Source organism: Cyrtonyx montezumae, unplaced genomic scaffold (assembly GCF_038088225.1).
Source record: "Cyrtonyx montezumae isolate F1298 unplaced genomic scaffold, pur_monq_1.0 scaffold_15, whole genome shotgun sequence".
Taxonomy (NCBI): Eukaryota; Metazoa; Chordata; class Aves; order Galliformes; family Odontophoridae; genus Cyrtonyx; species Cyrtonyx montezumae.
In genome coordinates this window covers 7,124,495-7,137,751 of record NW_027071881.1, presented here as the reverse complement: position 1 = coordinate 7,137,751, position 13,257 = coordinate 7,124,495, and the positions used below count along the sequence as shown (strand labels likewise).

Genomic DNA, 13,257 nt, shown 5'->3' with positions numbered 1-13,257 from the left:
GTAAATAATTTACATACATATAAACAACATTTTAATTCAGAATTTCTCCAGTGAAATCTAATGAACTATATAACAAAACCTGTTATTGCACAGATAAAAATAAACTATGAAAGTGACAGTGGAAACAAAATGCTATTCTTAACATTTTTTGGATAACAGTAATATTTTCAATTATTTAATCACATTTTCAGCATTACTTTTGGAAAATGAATTTTATACAACAACTTTTACATTTAAATTTCATTCATTCTTTTTACATATGCTGTCATCTCAGCATCTGCAACTTTAACAAATTCTTGGAAAGTGTTTTGTTCTGGAATAGTTGCTGGTCTTACAGAGACACACTTGAAAATATTCCTTTTTGCATCATAGTTTCCCATGCATCTGTGCACACGACCTCTAATTAATCTTGGAAGCTCACGATCCTTCAACAAAAGCACAATAAAAAAAAATTTCTGTCACCTTTCTAACATGACAGTCTTCCAAATGCCTGCTTGCTAGTTAATGGTGGATTTCTGGAAACTGTATCAAACACAAAAGGAATTTACATAATCTTTTTTTGCTGTTATCAACTACTTAGGAGCTGAACTGAAAGCCCCAGCTGCATCTTCAATATTTCTGGTGAAACTGAGGTTCTGAGGATGCCTAAATAGTGGCTGCATTATTGCTCTACACCAGTTTGGGAACAATAAGGTATAAGCACCCAGCCTTCCCTTTACAAAACAATTTTCTGTTTTATCAGATTGATGTATTATTAACTTCTTAAAAGGCATTGTATGCAGTGGTGTCTTTGTCATGTGCAGGATTGGGAATACTTACAATTTCATAGAAAACGCAAGGCAGGGTCTCCTTTCCATCTCTCAAAAGGAAATTCTTGGCTCCATGTGCTCCAGATGTGACTGCAGAATCAAGCGTGCCTACAACACGTAACAAAACCAAACCACGATGTAAACATCACAGCAGTACAAAATATGATAAAGATATCATGACAACGTTTTCTACACCAAAGCACAAAGGTGTATCAGCATCAGTTTCCTGTCACAACTTGTGCTGACAGCCCCTGAAGTTCCAATATATTATGGGCTCCACATACTCTTCTAATAGTAAAATTGTATACGAAATCTGCCTAACTGGAGTGACAAAACATTATTTTCATGATTGTCACAGTAAATGGGTTATTTCCTTGTTAACCAGAGCAAAACACAATTCTCTAAGTTATACTGATCCTCATGTGCCAATCAGCATTAAACATTACAAATATCTTTCTCATTTCTGAGATGTCATTACACTGCATCTTTTATTAATCTTAAGATAATGAGTCTAGTCATTTCTATTGTCTTTTACCACGTTCACTTCTCAGATACTGTCAGTTAAAATGCCAAGTGAAACACAGTCACCTTCCTTTAGAAGCACTCCATGCTTACCTAAAACTTCAAACAATAGTGCAGTTTTGTAAGTATATTGGCTCCAGTGCTTCATACTTTCAATGACTGCAGATATGATTCGCAAAGAATTCCTTTTTTCTTTAAGTTTCAATTGAAATGATGAAATATCCTTTCAGGGGAAGATGAAAACTCAAGTTAGAGATATGCACTTGAAGACTTTCAAAGCATGTAGATGTTCACGTATTATTATATATGCAATATTTAAAGTATTTGTTCAGAGACTGCACATAACCCCCTCCCAGTTTTTATGATCATGCTGAGGACTGGAGGTCGTTAAAATATGCAAATCTCAGTTCTACTTTTTCAGCTTAAGGGTTTGTTAAGGCAGCTAGGACTGACAGAAACCTCATACATCCTCAGTTTTCTTTAAAGTTTTCTTCATTGTATCTTCCTATTGTGTCTTCATAAGTTTACCTGACTTTTGTCTTCTGGAACACAATCAAACTGCTTTTCATTCATGTTATTTTGCTGACTATTGCTGTTAAATTTATATGCCAGACCGTAATCCTGCAGATTCCTTGATGCAGCATTAGGTTTCACTGGCCACTGCCCTTTAGAGGAACATGTTTGGCTAGTTTCTGTTGCTTTGACATGCTGAGATGAATTAGAGTTATCAGGTATTTTCTTCTGCTGAACAGTTTTCCAATTATTTGAATGGTTCTCAAACTTCTGAGTAGTTCCACTACCAGATATTGAACCTGTCCTGTTACTTGCAGGGGTACACTCATTTCTGTTCCACATTTTTGTATCGGGAGCCTTCTCTTCTGCTCTGCTGTGCAACATAAAATATAATTCAGTACCACAATATCTACCCTGAATACTCAAATAAGCAATTACAGTATACAGAAGCAGTATGTATTGTTTTAGCTTTAAGAAGCTGATACCTATTTAGATTCAAATAAACATCTGAGCATACACTTAAATTTATCCATATACAGGGCAGCCATTACATGTTTGCTTAAATCCTTAAGAATTAGGTTTAGTTGCACGGGAATTGATGTTGCATTTCATCTCATAAGCAGAATGTAATTATTTAGGACTACAATGATTACCTGAAAATTAAAAGGGTGTTTCTGAATGCCATTAGAGTATACAATGAAATGTACTCTCGTGTAAGAATAATTTTGGTTAAAGATAATGAAATTTAACGTTTTCACTAACCTGTAGGCATACAAGTTTTTTCTAGCATTGGCTAAATTGGGCTTTGATGCATTTGGTGATTTCATAGGGGAAGGAGCCATGTGATCATCTGCTCTGCTTTCAAAGAAAAGTTAAAATATCAGTGACATAGTAGCAGCTTTGTTTTCAGATGGGCTGACAGTCCATAGTTTGTAAAACAAATTGAGAGTGCCAAATATAAACCCGATATACAAGAAATAATCCACTTTTACATACCCATCGTTCACTGCTCTCTGTAGTTTGTCTCCTTCAGGGTTTGCAGCTCCCCACCCTAATTCCCAAAAGGCAAGAGATTGAATATGGATACAAGCAGAAACCATCCAAAGGTACCAAGTCTACTCAGGGCCCTACAGAACCTAATGTTCCACAAATAGTCTCAGGAAGGTGAGGGAAGGGGGGAGGAAAAAAAGAGAAAAGGAAAGAATGTGTTTTTTGATATCTGTAATTACAAGGCAACAAGAAGTCTGCTTTCCTAGATATTGTTTTCCTACTAGCACAGAGACATTTTTATTACAAGAAAAACATAATGAAAATGATAATGATTGAATATGGCATCATTCTTTCCAAGTACAATTTGAAGTTGTTCTCTTCTCAATTACAAGAAAGGCATCTTGTGTTTCTTCTTGTAATACGGGCCTTGAATTTTGATTGAAATCAACTGAAAACAAAAGGTCAGAAATCCAGAGACTATTTAAATGTCAGTGCTACTTCATTCCGCAGCACACAAAGAGTTGACCTCCCTCTAGGCATGAAGTAAAAAAAGCTCAATTGTACAGCACAGAAAGAAACTTCCTGGAGGACATGTTTTAAATAATGGGCTTTTCAGAAATAGAGGATGCATATAGTTCTTGATAAGGACAATATCTAATCTAATATAAGCATAAAATTAACATTTAATTTGATTTAGAACCATCAACAATATGCACATCTTAATTACCCAGCGATGTGGGAGAAAAGTCATGAGTAGCAGAACTAGAACCTGGCTCATCCTTAAGTGGGTTGGAAGTGAGGGGCTGCCTGTTTCTCTTTTTCTGGTTGAAGAGAGGCACAGGCAAACAACCTAAAATAAAGGTCGCATCATAACACCATAGCAGCACGATGAGCGTATGCAAACTGTACTTAAAATACGTAAATACAGATTATCTAACAATTCTTTTATTTACATCACCCACTGGAATTACAGTCCATGAGCACACAGCATAACCCAGCCTTTGCCTCACAGGGTTCAGCCCGTTATCCTGCAAATTAGTCTGCAAGTTATACATTTTACTTCATTACCAGCCCCCCCATGCCTCCCAAACTTCACGCTGTGCTGTAATAACGTAGAAACCATAGAATCATAGAATGGCCTGGGTTGAAAAGGACCTCAAAGATCACGTAGTTTCAAACCTCCTGCCGGGGGGGGGTCACCAGCCACTACAGCAGGCTGCCCAGAGCCACATCCAGCCTTGCCTTCAATGCCTGCAGGGACAGGGCATCCACAACCATTCTGGGCAACCTGTTCCCGTACATCACCACCTTCTGTAAGAAAAGCTTCCTCCTAACATCTAACCTGAATCACCCATCTTAGTTTAAAACCATTCCCCCTTGTCCTACCACTATCAACCCATGTAAATAATTGTCCCCCCTCCTGTTTATACGCTCCCTCCAAGTACTGGAAGGTCACAGTGAGGTCTCCTGGAGCCTTCTCTTCTCCGAGCTCAACAAGCCCAGTTCCCTCAACTGTTAAATCCATACAAGTCTACTTGTGAAATGGGTTGTAGGATACAAGCATAATGATGAATAAGCTGCAAAGTGCAACAGAATGGATAGTACCTGCTGTGCTGCGAGTTGAAGCATCAGCCAAACTCCTTTTCATGTCTGTGCTGGGCTTCAATAGGCAGCACTGTATCGGTTACCCCGTGTTCACTGTACGGAAGGCAGGCAAAGGGAAAGTCAGCTAACGAATGCCATAAACACATTCCAACTACACGCAACCTTATGGCAGTCTGTCTTAGCTCTTCGTTTCAGCTGCTGCATGCATCAGAGACCTTAAAACTTCCTTCTGCGCTTTCTCCACAGACCTAAAACCCTTCGACTGATTTCCTCACAGAGGAAACACATTGCACATCAGCCGCCCTCACTGCCACAGCTCGCATGCAAACACAGGCAGCACAGCACATGCACATCCTGATTCCTCTGCTTTTACAGTGAGCACCCATGCATCGCTCAGCCAGTTAGGGATGCTCTGCAAGCTGCTGCAAGCCTCACAGCATCAAAGTCAGCAGCCTGCATGTCTGGTTTTAAGAATTAATCCCCACCACAGCAGAACCAGCTCGCTCTTCAAGTCCGCAGTGCACATTACGTGCACTGAGGCAGCACTGCAGCTGCTCCCAGCTCATTGCAGTTACCTGGCTGCTGTTAAAATGCACAGCTAGCACTATAAAGCCTAACAGGCACCAGCAAACAGCGCACATCTGACATCACAGCCCAACTTTTGCGCTGCACAAGACCGCATTAGTTCACCTTCTCTTGAAAGCGAGCAAAGCACAGCCCTGAGCTAAAAGTTTGTGCAAGGAAAAGTGAAACAAGAGAGGGAGCAGGAGACACCAGCCCACACCCGTGCACTGCTTCACACACAGCAGCACCCACAGACCGATTGAGCAGAGCTGAGCAGAACCCACCCACAAATAACGGCCCCAACCGCCCCGCCCTCACTCAGGTGCGAGGTGAGAAAAGGGCGGGAAAACGCTGCAGCTGCCGGTGGCCGCGAGAGGGCGCTCGTGAGCGCGCAGAACGTCAGCGCTGTGTGAGCACGAGCACGAGCACCGGGGCAAACGAAAGCATCTTCGCGCTGTTCAGCACGGCCTGGGCTTTCTGCACCGCTGTTTCCAGACACGCGGTTGCTGATCGGTTCCCACGTGTGCGTGTTTAACCCGCACGTTGCTGGCTTTGGAGTTTTTAACAGTGCCTCGTGCAGCGATGTCCCTGATAGGCGTTACGTTTCCCGCTTCTCGGGGATAAGCCGAGTCAAAACGTTCAGCATAAATAAAGCAGCACGTCAGATCAGTGCTGGGTTCCTGATGAGCTGAATATGCTCCTGCTTAGCGGGGAAAACGGGAATGAAAAAATGAATGCAAAGGGAGAACACTTGTGCACTGTGCCACGTGCCGCCGTGATGTGCTGGCAGACCAGGAGTTAACGCTGTCCGCGCGTTACATTGCTCCAAGGGTATAAAAGAAGCCTCCATGGCTTTCGTTCCAAACCTCGTGTTTGGAAATGCGCTGTGTCCGCCCTGTGAGAGCGCTCCGGAGGCAAACTCCGTGCATGTTAAGTGAGGTGAGTGCACAACGCTCTCTGTGTCTCCTTTGGGGTTTTTGTGAGGGATGGTCACCGTCCCAGCGCTGCTGGCGGTGCGGGATAGCGATCCCAGCACTGCGGAGCTGCAGTTTACTCTTCAAACTGCTGTGGTGTTTAAGTTCAACAGAGCACGACTCGCAGCGTGGTGCTCTGCCACCTCTGCCGAAGGACCGGGGTCAAAGGACGGTGCAGACTGTCCTCTGCTGTAAAACACAGCTCTGCTGCTTTGTTTAATACGTGACTTACTACGGCTGAACAGCCTAAAGGACAACAGGAGTACAGCGGACTTAAAGCGAACGCTCAGTCTGTATTAACTCGCTGTGAGGTTCAGCAAGCTTCGGGCATACGGTGCGATGTAGAGAGCAGCGTTTGTAGGAAATGTATTCCTGGCAGAATGTGGCTGGGTAAATCCCACGTTTGGCTCTGTTTCTGCACACACAGGGTCTATCAAACGGGGTTATGAGACCCAAGGCAGACGCTCGCCAAGACTCTGTGTCACTGGGGTATATTCAACAGATGTGCCTGATTCCCCTACAGTGTGACATTTTTACGTATACATTGTGTGCCGGACACCAATTTTCAACAATTCTGTCGTCTATATCAGTAAAACGGTGTGTTTATTTATTCTAAATGTTTCAGTCCTCACAACAGAAGCTGTGGCTGCTGTTTAGCTCGAGTTTTGGTTCAGAAAACCTATCTGAATGCTTTCTGGAATGGAAGAAGTCAGGTTCTTGGCTAAGCTTTTTCTCAGGGAAGGACACAACTTTTGTCCCATTGTGATCTGCATCGATTTCCCTTTGTTTTTTTTTTTTTTTTTTTTTTTTTTGAAAGGGGCTAAAGAAATAAGAAGGGTCATCATTAAGTTGTACCCATTTCATAGTGGTCTGTGTTAGCAGGTCCCAGGAGCCAGGAACACCAGGTAAATTGCAGCTAAATTAAATTGCACTTTAACTTCAGCTGATGCTCCTAAGCAGCGTTCTTGTGATAGTCTGAAAGGTCACACAAGCAATGGCGTGCTTTGAGGAACTCAGGCGCTGGTGCTCCTTTAGATGAAAGTCCTTGATGCCTCAGCATTGTGTGTTGATCTAGAGCCAAGATATAATTCATATTGGACTGGTTTTACTCACTTGAAAGCACTCTGCTCATGTGTAGCATAATGGTTGTTGTTTTTTTTTAACTTAAAGCACACACGAACAGACTTGTTGCAACAACAAGAGAAAAGCAGCCATTATTAAAGTACATTATTAAAGTATGTGTTAAACAAGTTTTTACAGACCTTCATTAGCACAGTATGTACCTCTATCTCATATATTAATAGAGATTGCCTGGAGAAGTTGAATTTTGAACTGCATAACAGTACCAGTAACAGACTGTGGGGATTACTAAATATGGGAAATGAAGGGAGGGCTCCTGGAGAGGGAGGAGAGCCGGCCGAGCAACGCCCCGCCTTGCAGCAGGAGTCTGAAACTTAGAGAAATGTTAATTCTCTTTCATTCCCGTCTGACCAAAACAGACATAAAAAATCTCCTATTGAAAGAAAAGAAAAATCTTTCTTTCTTTCTTTCTTTCTTCCTTTTTTTTTTTTTCTTTCAGAGATACGAGCTTTACTTTACCATTGTTTCCTTTTGCTTTCAGCAGTTCTGAAAGCTGCTGAAAAGCATGACTTCCTGTTGTGTGGCTCCAAAACCTCCAGTAAGAAGGGTTGCTATCTTTGGAGGAACTCATGGCAATGAGTTATCAGGGATATTTTTGGTCAAGCACTGGCAAGAGAATGGAGCTGAGATTCAAAGAACAGGAATGGAAGTGAAACCATTTCTCACCAACCCAAGAGCTGTGAAGAAGTGTACTAGGTACATTGACTGTGATCTGAACCGTGTTTTTGACCCTGATAATCTTGGGTAAGAATAGTTGTGCTTTTCTGTTGTTTTAATTTTCTGTTTTTAAACTTGCAAGGAGCTTCCTCTCCAGATTGAAGCACTGATGTAGGTTCCACTTCTATGTTATCTGGGCAGTCACATAACTGAGATTACTGACCTTTTACCCAAAAATTGTGTGTGCTGTTTCATTTTAAAACTTGCTAGTAGAACGAGCCTCAAACCAACGCATGACACTTAAATTCGTATGAGGATAGCTGTGTTTGTGTAAGCTTAAGTTGCTGTTTTGAGTTGCAAAGTGACAATGTCTCATGCCTTCTTGTGCAATTCAGCCTTGGAGCTCTTCTGAATACAGTTATGAAACATGAAAACACAAAGCAATTCTCTCATTCTTCTCATCTGGCTTTTCATCTAACCGTTTTGTTGTGGGATATTATATATAAAGATGAAGAGCTTTTTTAAGACAGAAACGTTGAGGCTGTTCTTTGATTGCTTACTTACACGTCCCCTCCACAGACAGGAAGCAGATGACCTCAGACACTCCTTAGGCTAAGATCATTTCTTACATGGCACTTCAGCCTAGTACCCGAGACTGGAAGCATTAAAATTCTGGGGGAAGGCATTTGAGGTGGCAGAATCTTTGAGGTCCCACGGGACTAGAATCAACAGACTGTAAGAAAATCTGAGCAGAACATGAGAAGTCGGGTTATGAAAGAGCTTGTAAATGAGGTCCAAGGTAAAAGGGCACGAACCTGTATCGCAATGCCTCGTCAGTGGATGAACTCAGGCTTGAAGGTGGCTGAAGTTACTGATAAATTTTGAATTAGTTTTCTGCACAGAGGGAAATGTTGAGATGTATGGACTAGAAGTAAATGCAAATAATTAAGAGAAGTACATAGTCTATTGCAAAAAACAGATTAAAAAGAATTGTAATACCTTTCTGCACAAGATACATAACAGCGAGACCTGTTTTCCACCAACAGTCACACTCACCTTGTTCCAGCACAAGCATCATGTTTTAAGTCAGGTAATTTAATAGGCAATTATGGAAGTAAAATGAAAGAGAAGGATATGGATATTTTGTTGAATGCAAAGTCGTGGACTGAGTTGATTGATTTCTTTGTACTAATATTAACAGAAAGACAGTGGTGGAAGATATTCCATATGAAGTGAGAAGGGCTCAGGAAATCAACCATTTATTTGGTCCTAAAGGTAGTGATGATGCCTATGACCTTATTTTTGATCTTCACAACACCACTGCTAACATGGGTGGTACCCTTATACTTGAGAACTCCAGGGATGACTTTACAATTCAAATGTGTCATTATATCAAGGTAAAACTGCTTTAAATGAACTATTAAAACAGATTACTGTTTGAAATGTATTACTATATATTATTTTGCCATTTCTTTGAACATTCTATTTTTGATTCTGCAAAACTTTTAAATGTTTAATCACTGATTTTTTTTTTTTAATCAGAGATACTTAATAATATGATTATAATATCGGGTAATTCAGATTTCAACTCATCATAATCTCTGTGTATTGAAATGACTGTGGTAAGATTGATGTGCAGGGAGCAATGTTTAGAATAACATCTATGAAAATAGATGTCATTTAATCTGCTGCCACACTGTCAGGAACTTGGATAAATTTGGGTCACGCATGCTAAATAGTTAGACATTAATTTTATGAAATGAAGACGTGGAAAAAATGATAGAATTAAGTAATGAGAAATGCTCCATCACTATTTATAGGAACAGTGATATGTCTTTGAAACCTGTTCGATTCTGCTGTTCCTGGAGCTGATGAATACTGGTAGAGTGCAGGAGTGCGGGTGGCCTAGAAAATGAGTGACTGGAAAAAAGATCTGAAATGGGATTTTCTGTTAAAACAAGACTGAAAAGGAAAAGGCTTAATGCAGTCTCTGCCCACACAGGATCATCTAAGCATAACAACAATAAGAAAAAAAATCTGCCTGCAGATCTGCTTTAAAGTATTTAGATGATAGATTCTGCAACACAGCGGAGTGGTTTTTTCTTCCTGTTAGCACTTTAAGAAGAGAACTGTGTTCAGTTATATTAAGAGACAGCAAAGTTCATTGGGCCATGCCTGGCAAGAGTTAATGGAAAGGAGACCAACAAACAGAGCTTTGTGTGTTTTCTAAGGATGTCCTACTTCTTTGAGCACCATGAAATAAAGGCAACATATTGAACGCATTGTGTAAATCACTTCTGCATCAGTAGTCTTTTTGTGGCGCAACATTTTAAACTATTTGCATAACAAAAACGTTTTAAAACAATCTCCACAGAATGCTTTGGCTCCAGAACGCTGTCCTGTTCTGCTGATTGAACATCCTAACTTGAAATATGCAACAACTCGATCTGTAGCAAAACATCCTGTTGGTAAATATGAAAGATAAAGACCATTTTTAACCTACCAGAAATTACTTAAAAATGTTTCTGTTTGCAGATCAGTTCATTACATTCCACGGTGTGCTCTGATCACTAATTGCTGTTTGTTTGACAATGCATTTACGGAATCATATGGTTATGATTTTCTCTTCTGAGGAGCACTCATCTGTCATTTGGCATACAAAGCACGGGATGCTAGCCAGGAAGGGGAATAGAAAATATGCAGTAAAGGAGAAAATGACGTTGTGCATGGAAGTTGTCAGCGTTTACATTTATGGAAACAAAACCGTAATCACAGGAGGGAAAAAAAATAATTAAAAAATTTGCTTTTCATGAGTTCTCTAAAATGCATCAGGGAAAGAAAAGGTGAGAAAAAGAGTGAGGGAAAATAACACGCACAGTGACTCTGACATCCTCGCAGCACAATCAGAAACGGTTACATGGTTCTTTGAACTGATCCTTATTCATGAGCTGTGTTTTCTATTTGCCTTCCAAATAACATAACTGTAGTTTAAAATCCTTCTTAACCATAAAGCACAGACCCAATCAGACATGTATTTTTCCTGTGTAATCTATTACGGCTATTTTAACAATCTCCCTCATCTGTAAACAGGTGTGGAGGTGGGGCCCCAGCCACAAGGTGTTGTTAGAGCTGATATTTTGGACAAAATGAGGAAGATTGTCAAACATGGCCTCGATTTTGTTCACCTTTTTAACGAAGGTAGAGTAACACAAGCTCCTGTCATGTCCCAGTGCATCCATTTTGAGTGTTTGTTCAAAAAGCAGGCTGTACTGCAGCTCCATGCACTGAAACAGGTAACACTGAGGGGCTGCAGGGGGCGGGGTGGGCAGTTCATACATCACCTTACCTGTGGCACGAGGTGAGAACAGCTCCTGCTACAGCTTCGGGAGGTAGCTCTAAGGATGTTACTCCTTTCCAAGAATTCGATAAGTATACTTGATTTTAAATAACTATTTCTGCAGTTGTATGTACACTGGGAACACGGCATACATAACTGAAGAAGTTTAACTTAACGTCTTCTGGGCGTTATCTCAAATTATAGCCAGGACATCTCGTAAGGTGTCGTTTTTATCTGTGGACAATCCAAGATGCATATTGACAAGAATAGGTGTTGGAAATGCTTTTGGAGTGCATTTGTCAGTGGGTTCTGCTTGGATGCAGAAGGAAGAGAATTTCATTGCGTGTGCCAGAATGAACATTGTTGTGCTGGAATGGTAAGGATCAAGCAGCACTGGCGCCATCCCACGCCGGGCTCCAAACACAAGCCTGTGCTCGACTTACTCATCTGCAGAACATATCTTTCTACGTGTACTGCGAAAAGCCATATCTAGCACTGCTGATCTAATTTAGATCAGGATTTTGAATGCAACAAAATGCAATACATGACGAGATCATCTTTCTTCAGCTTGGATTCTAGGGGAAGAAAGACCTGGCCCTAGACATCTGTCTGATGTATGAGCTAATCACTAGCATGTAAATCCTGACGATGTACCTCCCAATAACTGAAGCTATTCTACAGAGAATTAGGAATGCGATGAGCTTTCTAACAAGCAGTTGTTCATGTTGACATTAAATTGCATTTATTCTTTCTAGGAAAAGAATTTCCACCATGTACAATTGAGGTTTATAAAATAATGGAGAAAGTAGATTATCCCAGGAATAAAAATGATGAAGTTATTGCTATTATTCACCCTAACCTGCAGGTAAATTCTATAATAGCTTTCATGCTTTCATACACCGTTTCTAAGTATTGCTGTGTTGCTTCTGCTACGTTCCAGTATATTTTTCATCATAAATTAGATATTTAAAATGAGACTATTGCTAACTGGTTTACCGAATCCTTCAGACCTTCCCCATAGTAAGTTCCATGCCTGAGGTCATGCGGTATTTTTCACTGAATCTGAAATCACTTCTGAATCTAAAACTGAAAAGAATGCCAGGATAGGACAGCTGATATTCTAAAATGTAAGTCTCATTTTGATTTCTGAAGTGAAAGTCTGTTTTTAATTCATCACAAGCATATGTTTTCCTTCTAGTTCAGCTGCACCAGTGAAGCCTGAAAATGAGGGCCAAAGTCCTTAAATTATGTTATGAAAATTAAAAGGAATTATTTTTAAGCTTTTGCCATGAACTGCGGGGAATACAATTACTGAGCATAACTTTAGAGAGCACATGAAAGCTTTTGAGAAAAAATGAAAGTAAATGTGTTGTATTTATTTTCTTTACCTAAGGATCAAGACTGGCAGCCACTGAACAATGGCGACCCTCTATTTTTGACTCTTGATGGAGAAGTAATTGCATATAAAGGGGACTGTACAGTCTATCCAACATTTATTAATGAAGCTGCATATTACGAAAAGAAACAAGCTTTTGTAAAAACAATTAAAACAGAACTCACTGCAGAACACATCAGATCCTCACTCGTAGACCAGAACACCTCTTAAAAGCTTTTCCATCCAAGAAGTGGATTTCTTCTCTGTGAAATCCAGCGCCGCTCGGTAGTTCTTCGCAGGCTAAATAAATTCAGCATCTAATTTAAAATTTTAATTTAATTAACATTTTAAGAACTTTTAAAATGAAAGAGATTGTAATAAGATACTGTCATGATGCTAATTATGGCTTCTATTTACTTGCTTTAATAGATTACTAGAGATACAAAGAACATTATTTTTATGAACTTTGATAATTCGTGCTATATAAAAGGATTAAACGATGCACCACGTACACTGATGAGTAGCTGTAAAGCATCTATCCAGAACTACATAGAAAGTTTATCAGCTCAGCTATGTGATATAAAAATGACAGCATTTTAACTTGCTAAGCCAAAACATCCAGTAACCAACCGTTCATAGATTCATTGTCCAGCTGAGCCATAGAAAATGCAAGACAAAGGAAACAAGCTGGAGGGAAAGAAACACTGAGAGGGGATGTGAGTTAGTAATGCCTTCTGCCCAGAAATGGCGGCCTTAGGGTTTGCTTGGGCT

The 13,257-nt window shown here is 40.3% G+C and overlaps 2 protein-coding genes across 3 annotated transcripts; one reads left to right on the top strand and one right to left on the bottom strand.

The window, feature by feature from the left end:
• Nucleotides 1-233: 233 nt before the first annotated feature.
• SPATA22 (spermatogenesis associated 22) lies at nt 234-4,482 on the bottom strand. The gene is made up of 8 exons (XM_065732198.1): nt 4,440-4,482; nt 3,562-3,684; nt 2,841-2,895; nt 2,607-2,699; nt 1,860-2,214; nt 1,425-1,554; nt 820-917; nt 234-425 (listed from the first exon to the last, which is right to left on the bottom strand). Exons 1-8 carry the CDS (start codon nt 4,480-4,482, stop codon nt 234-236), a joined length of 1,089 nt encoding a protein of 362 aa, XP_065588270.1.
• A 1,410-nt stretch (nt 4,483-5,892) lies between these two features.
• ASPA (aspartoacylase) lies at nt 5,893-13,039 on the top strand. Of its 2 annotated transcripts, XM_065732009.1 has the most exons (7): nt 5,893-5,942; nt 7,599-7,861; nt 8,976-9,171; nt 10,149-10,242; nt 10,865-10,972; nt 11,867-11,976; nt 12,505-13,039. In XM_065732009.1, exons 2-7 carry the CDS (start codon nt 7,623-7,625, stop codon nt 12,715-12,717), a joined length of 960 nt encoding a protein of 319 aa, XP_065588081.1. In that variant the 5' UTR covers nt 5,893-5,942; nt 7,599-7,622; the 3' UTR covers nt 12,718-13,039. The 2 variants fall into 2 exon arrangements, with proteins under 2 accessions (XP_065588081.1, XP_065588080.1); XM_065732008.1 differs by lacking the exon at nt 5,893-5,942 and having other exon boundaries at nt 7,539-7,861.
• Nucleotides 13,040-13,257: the final 218 nt, after the last annotated feature.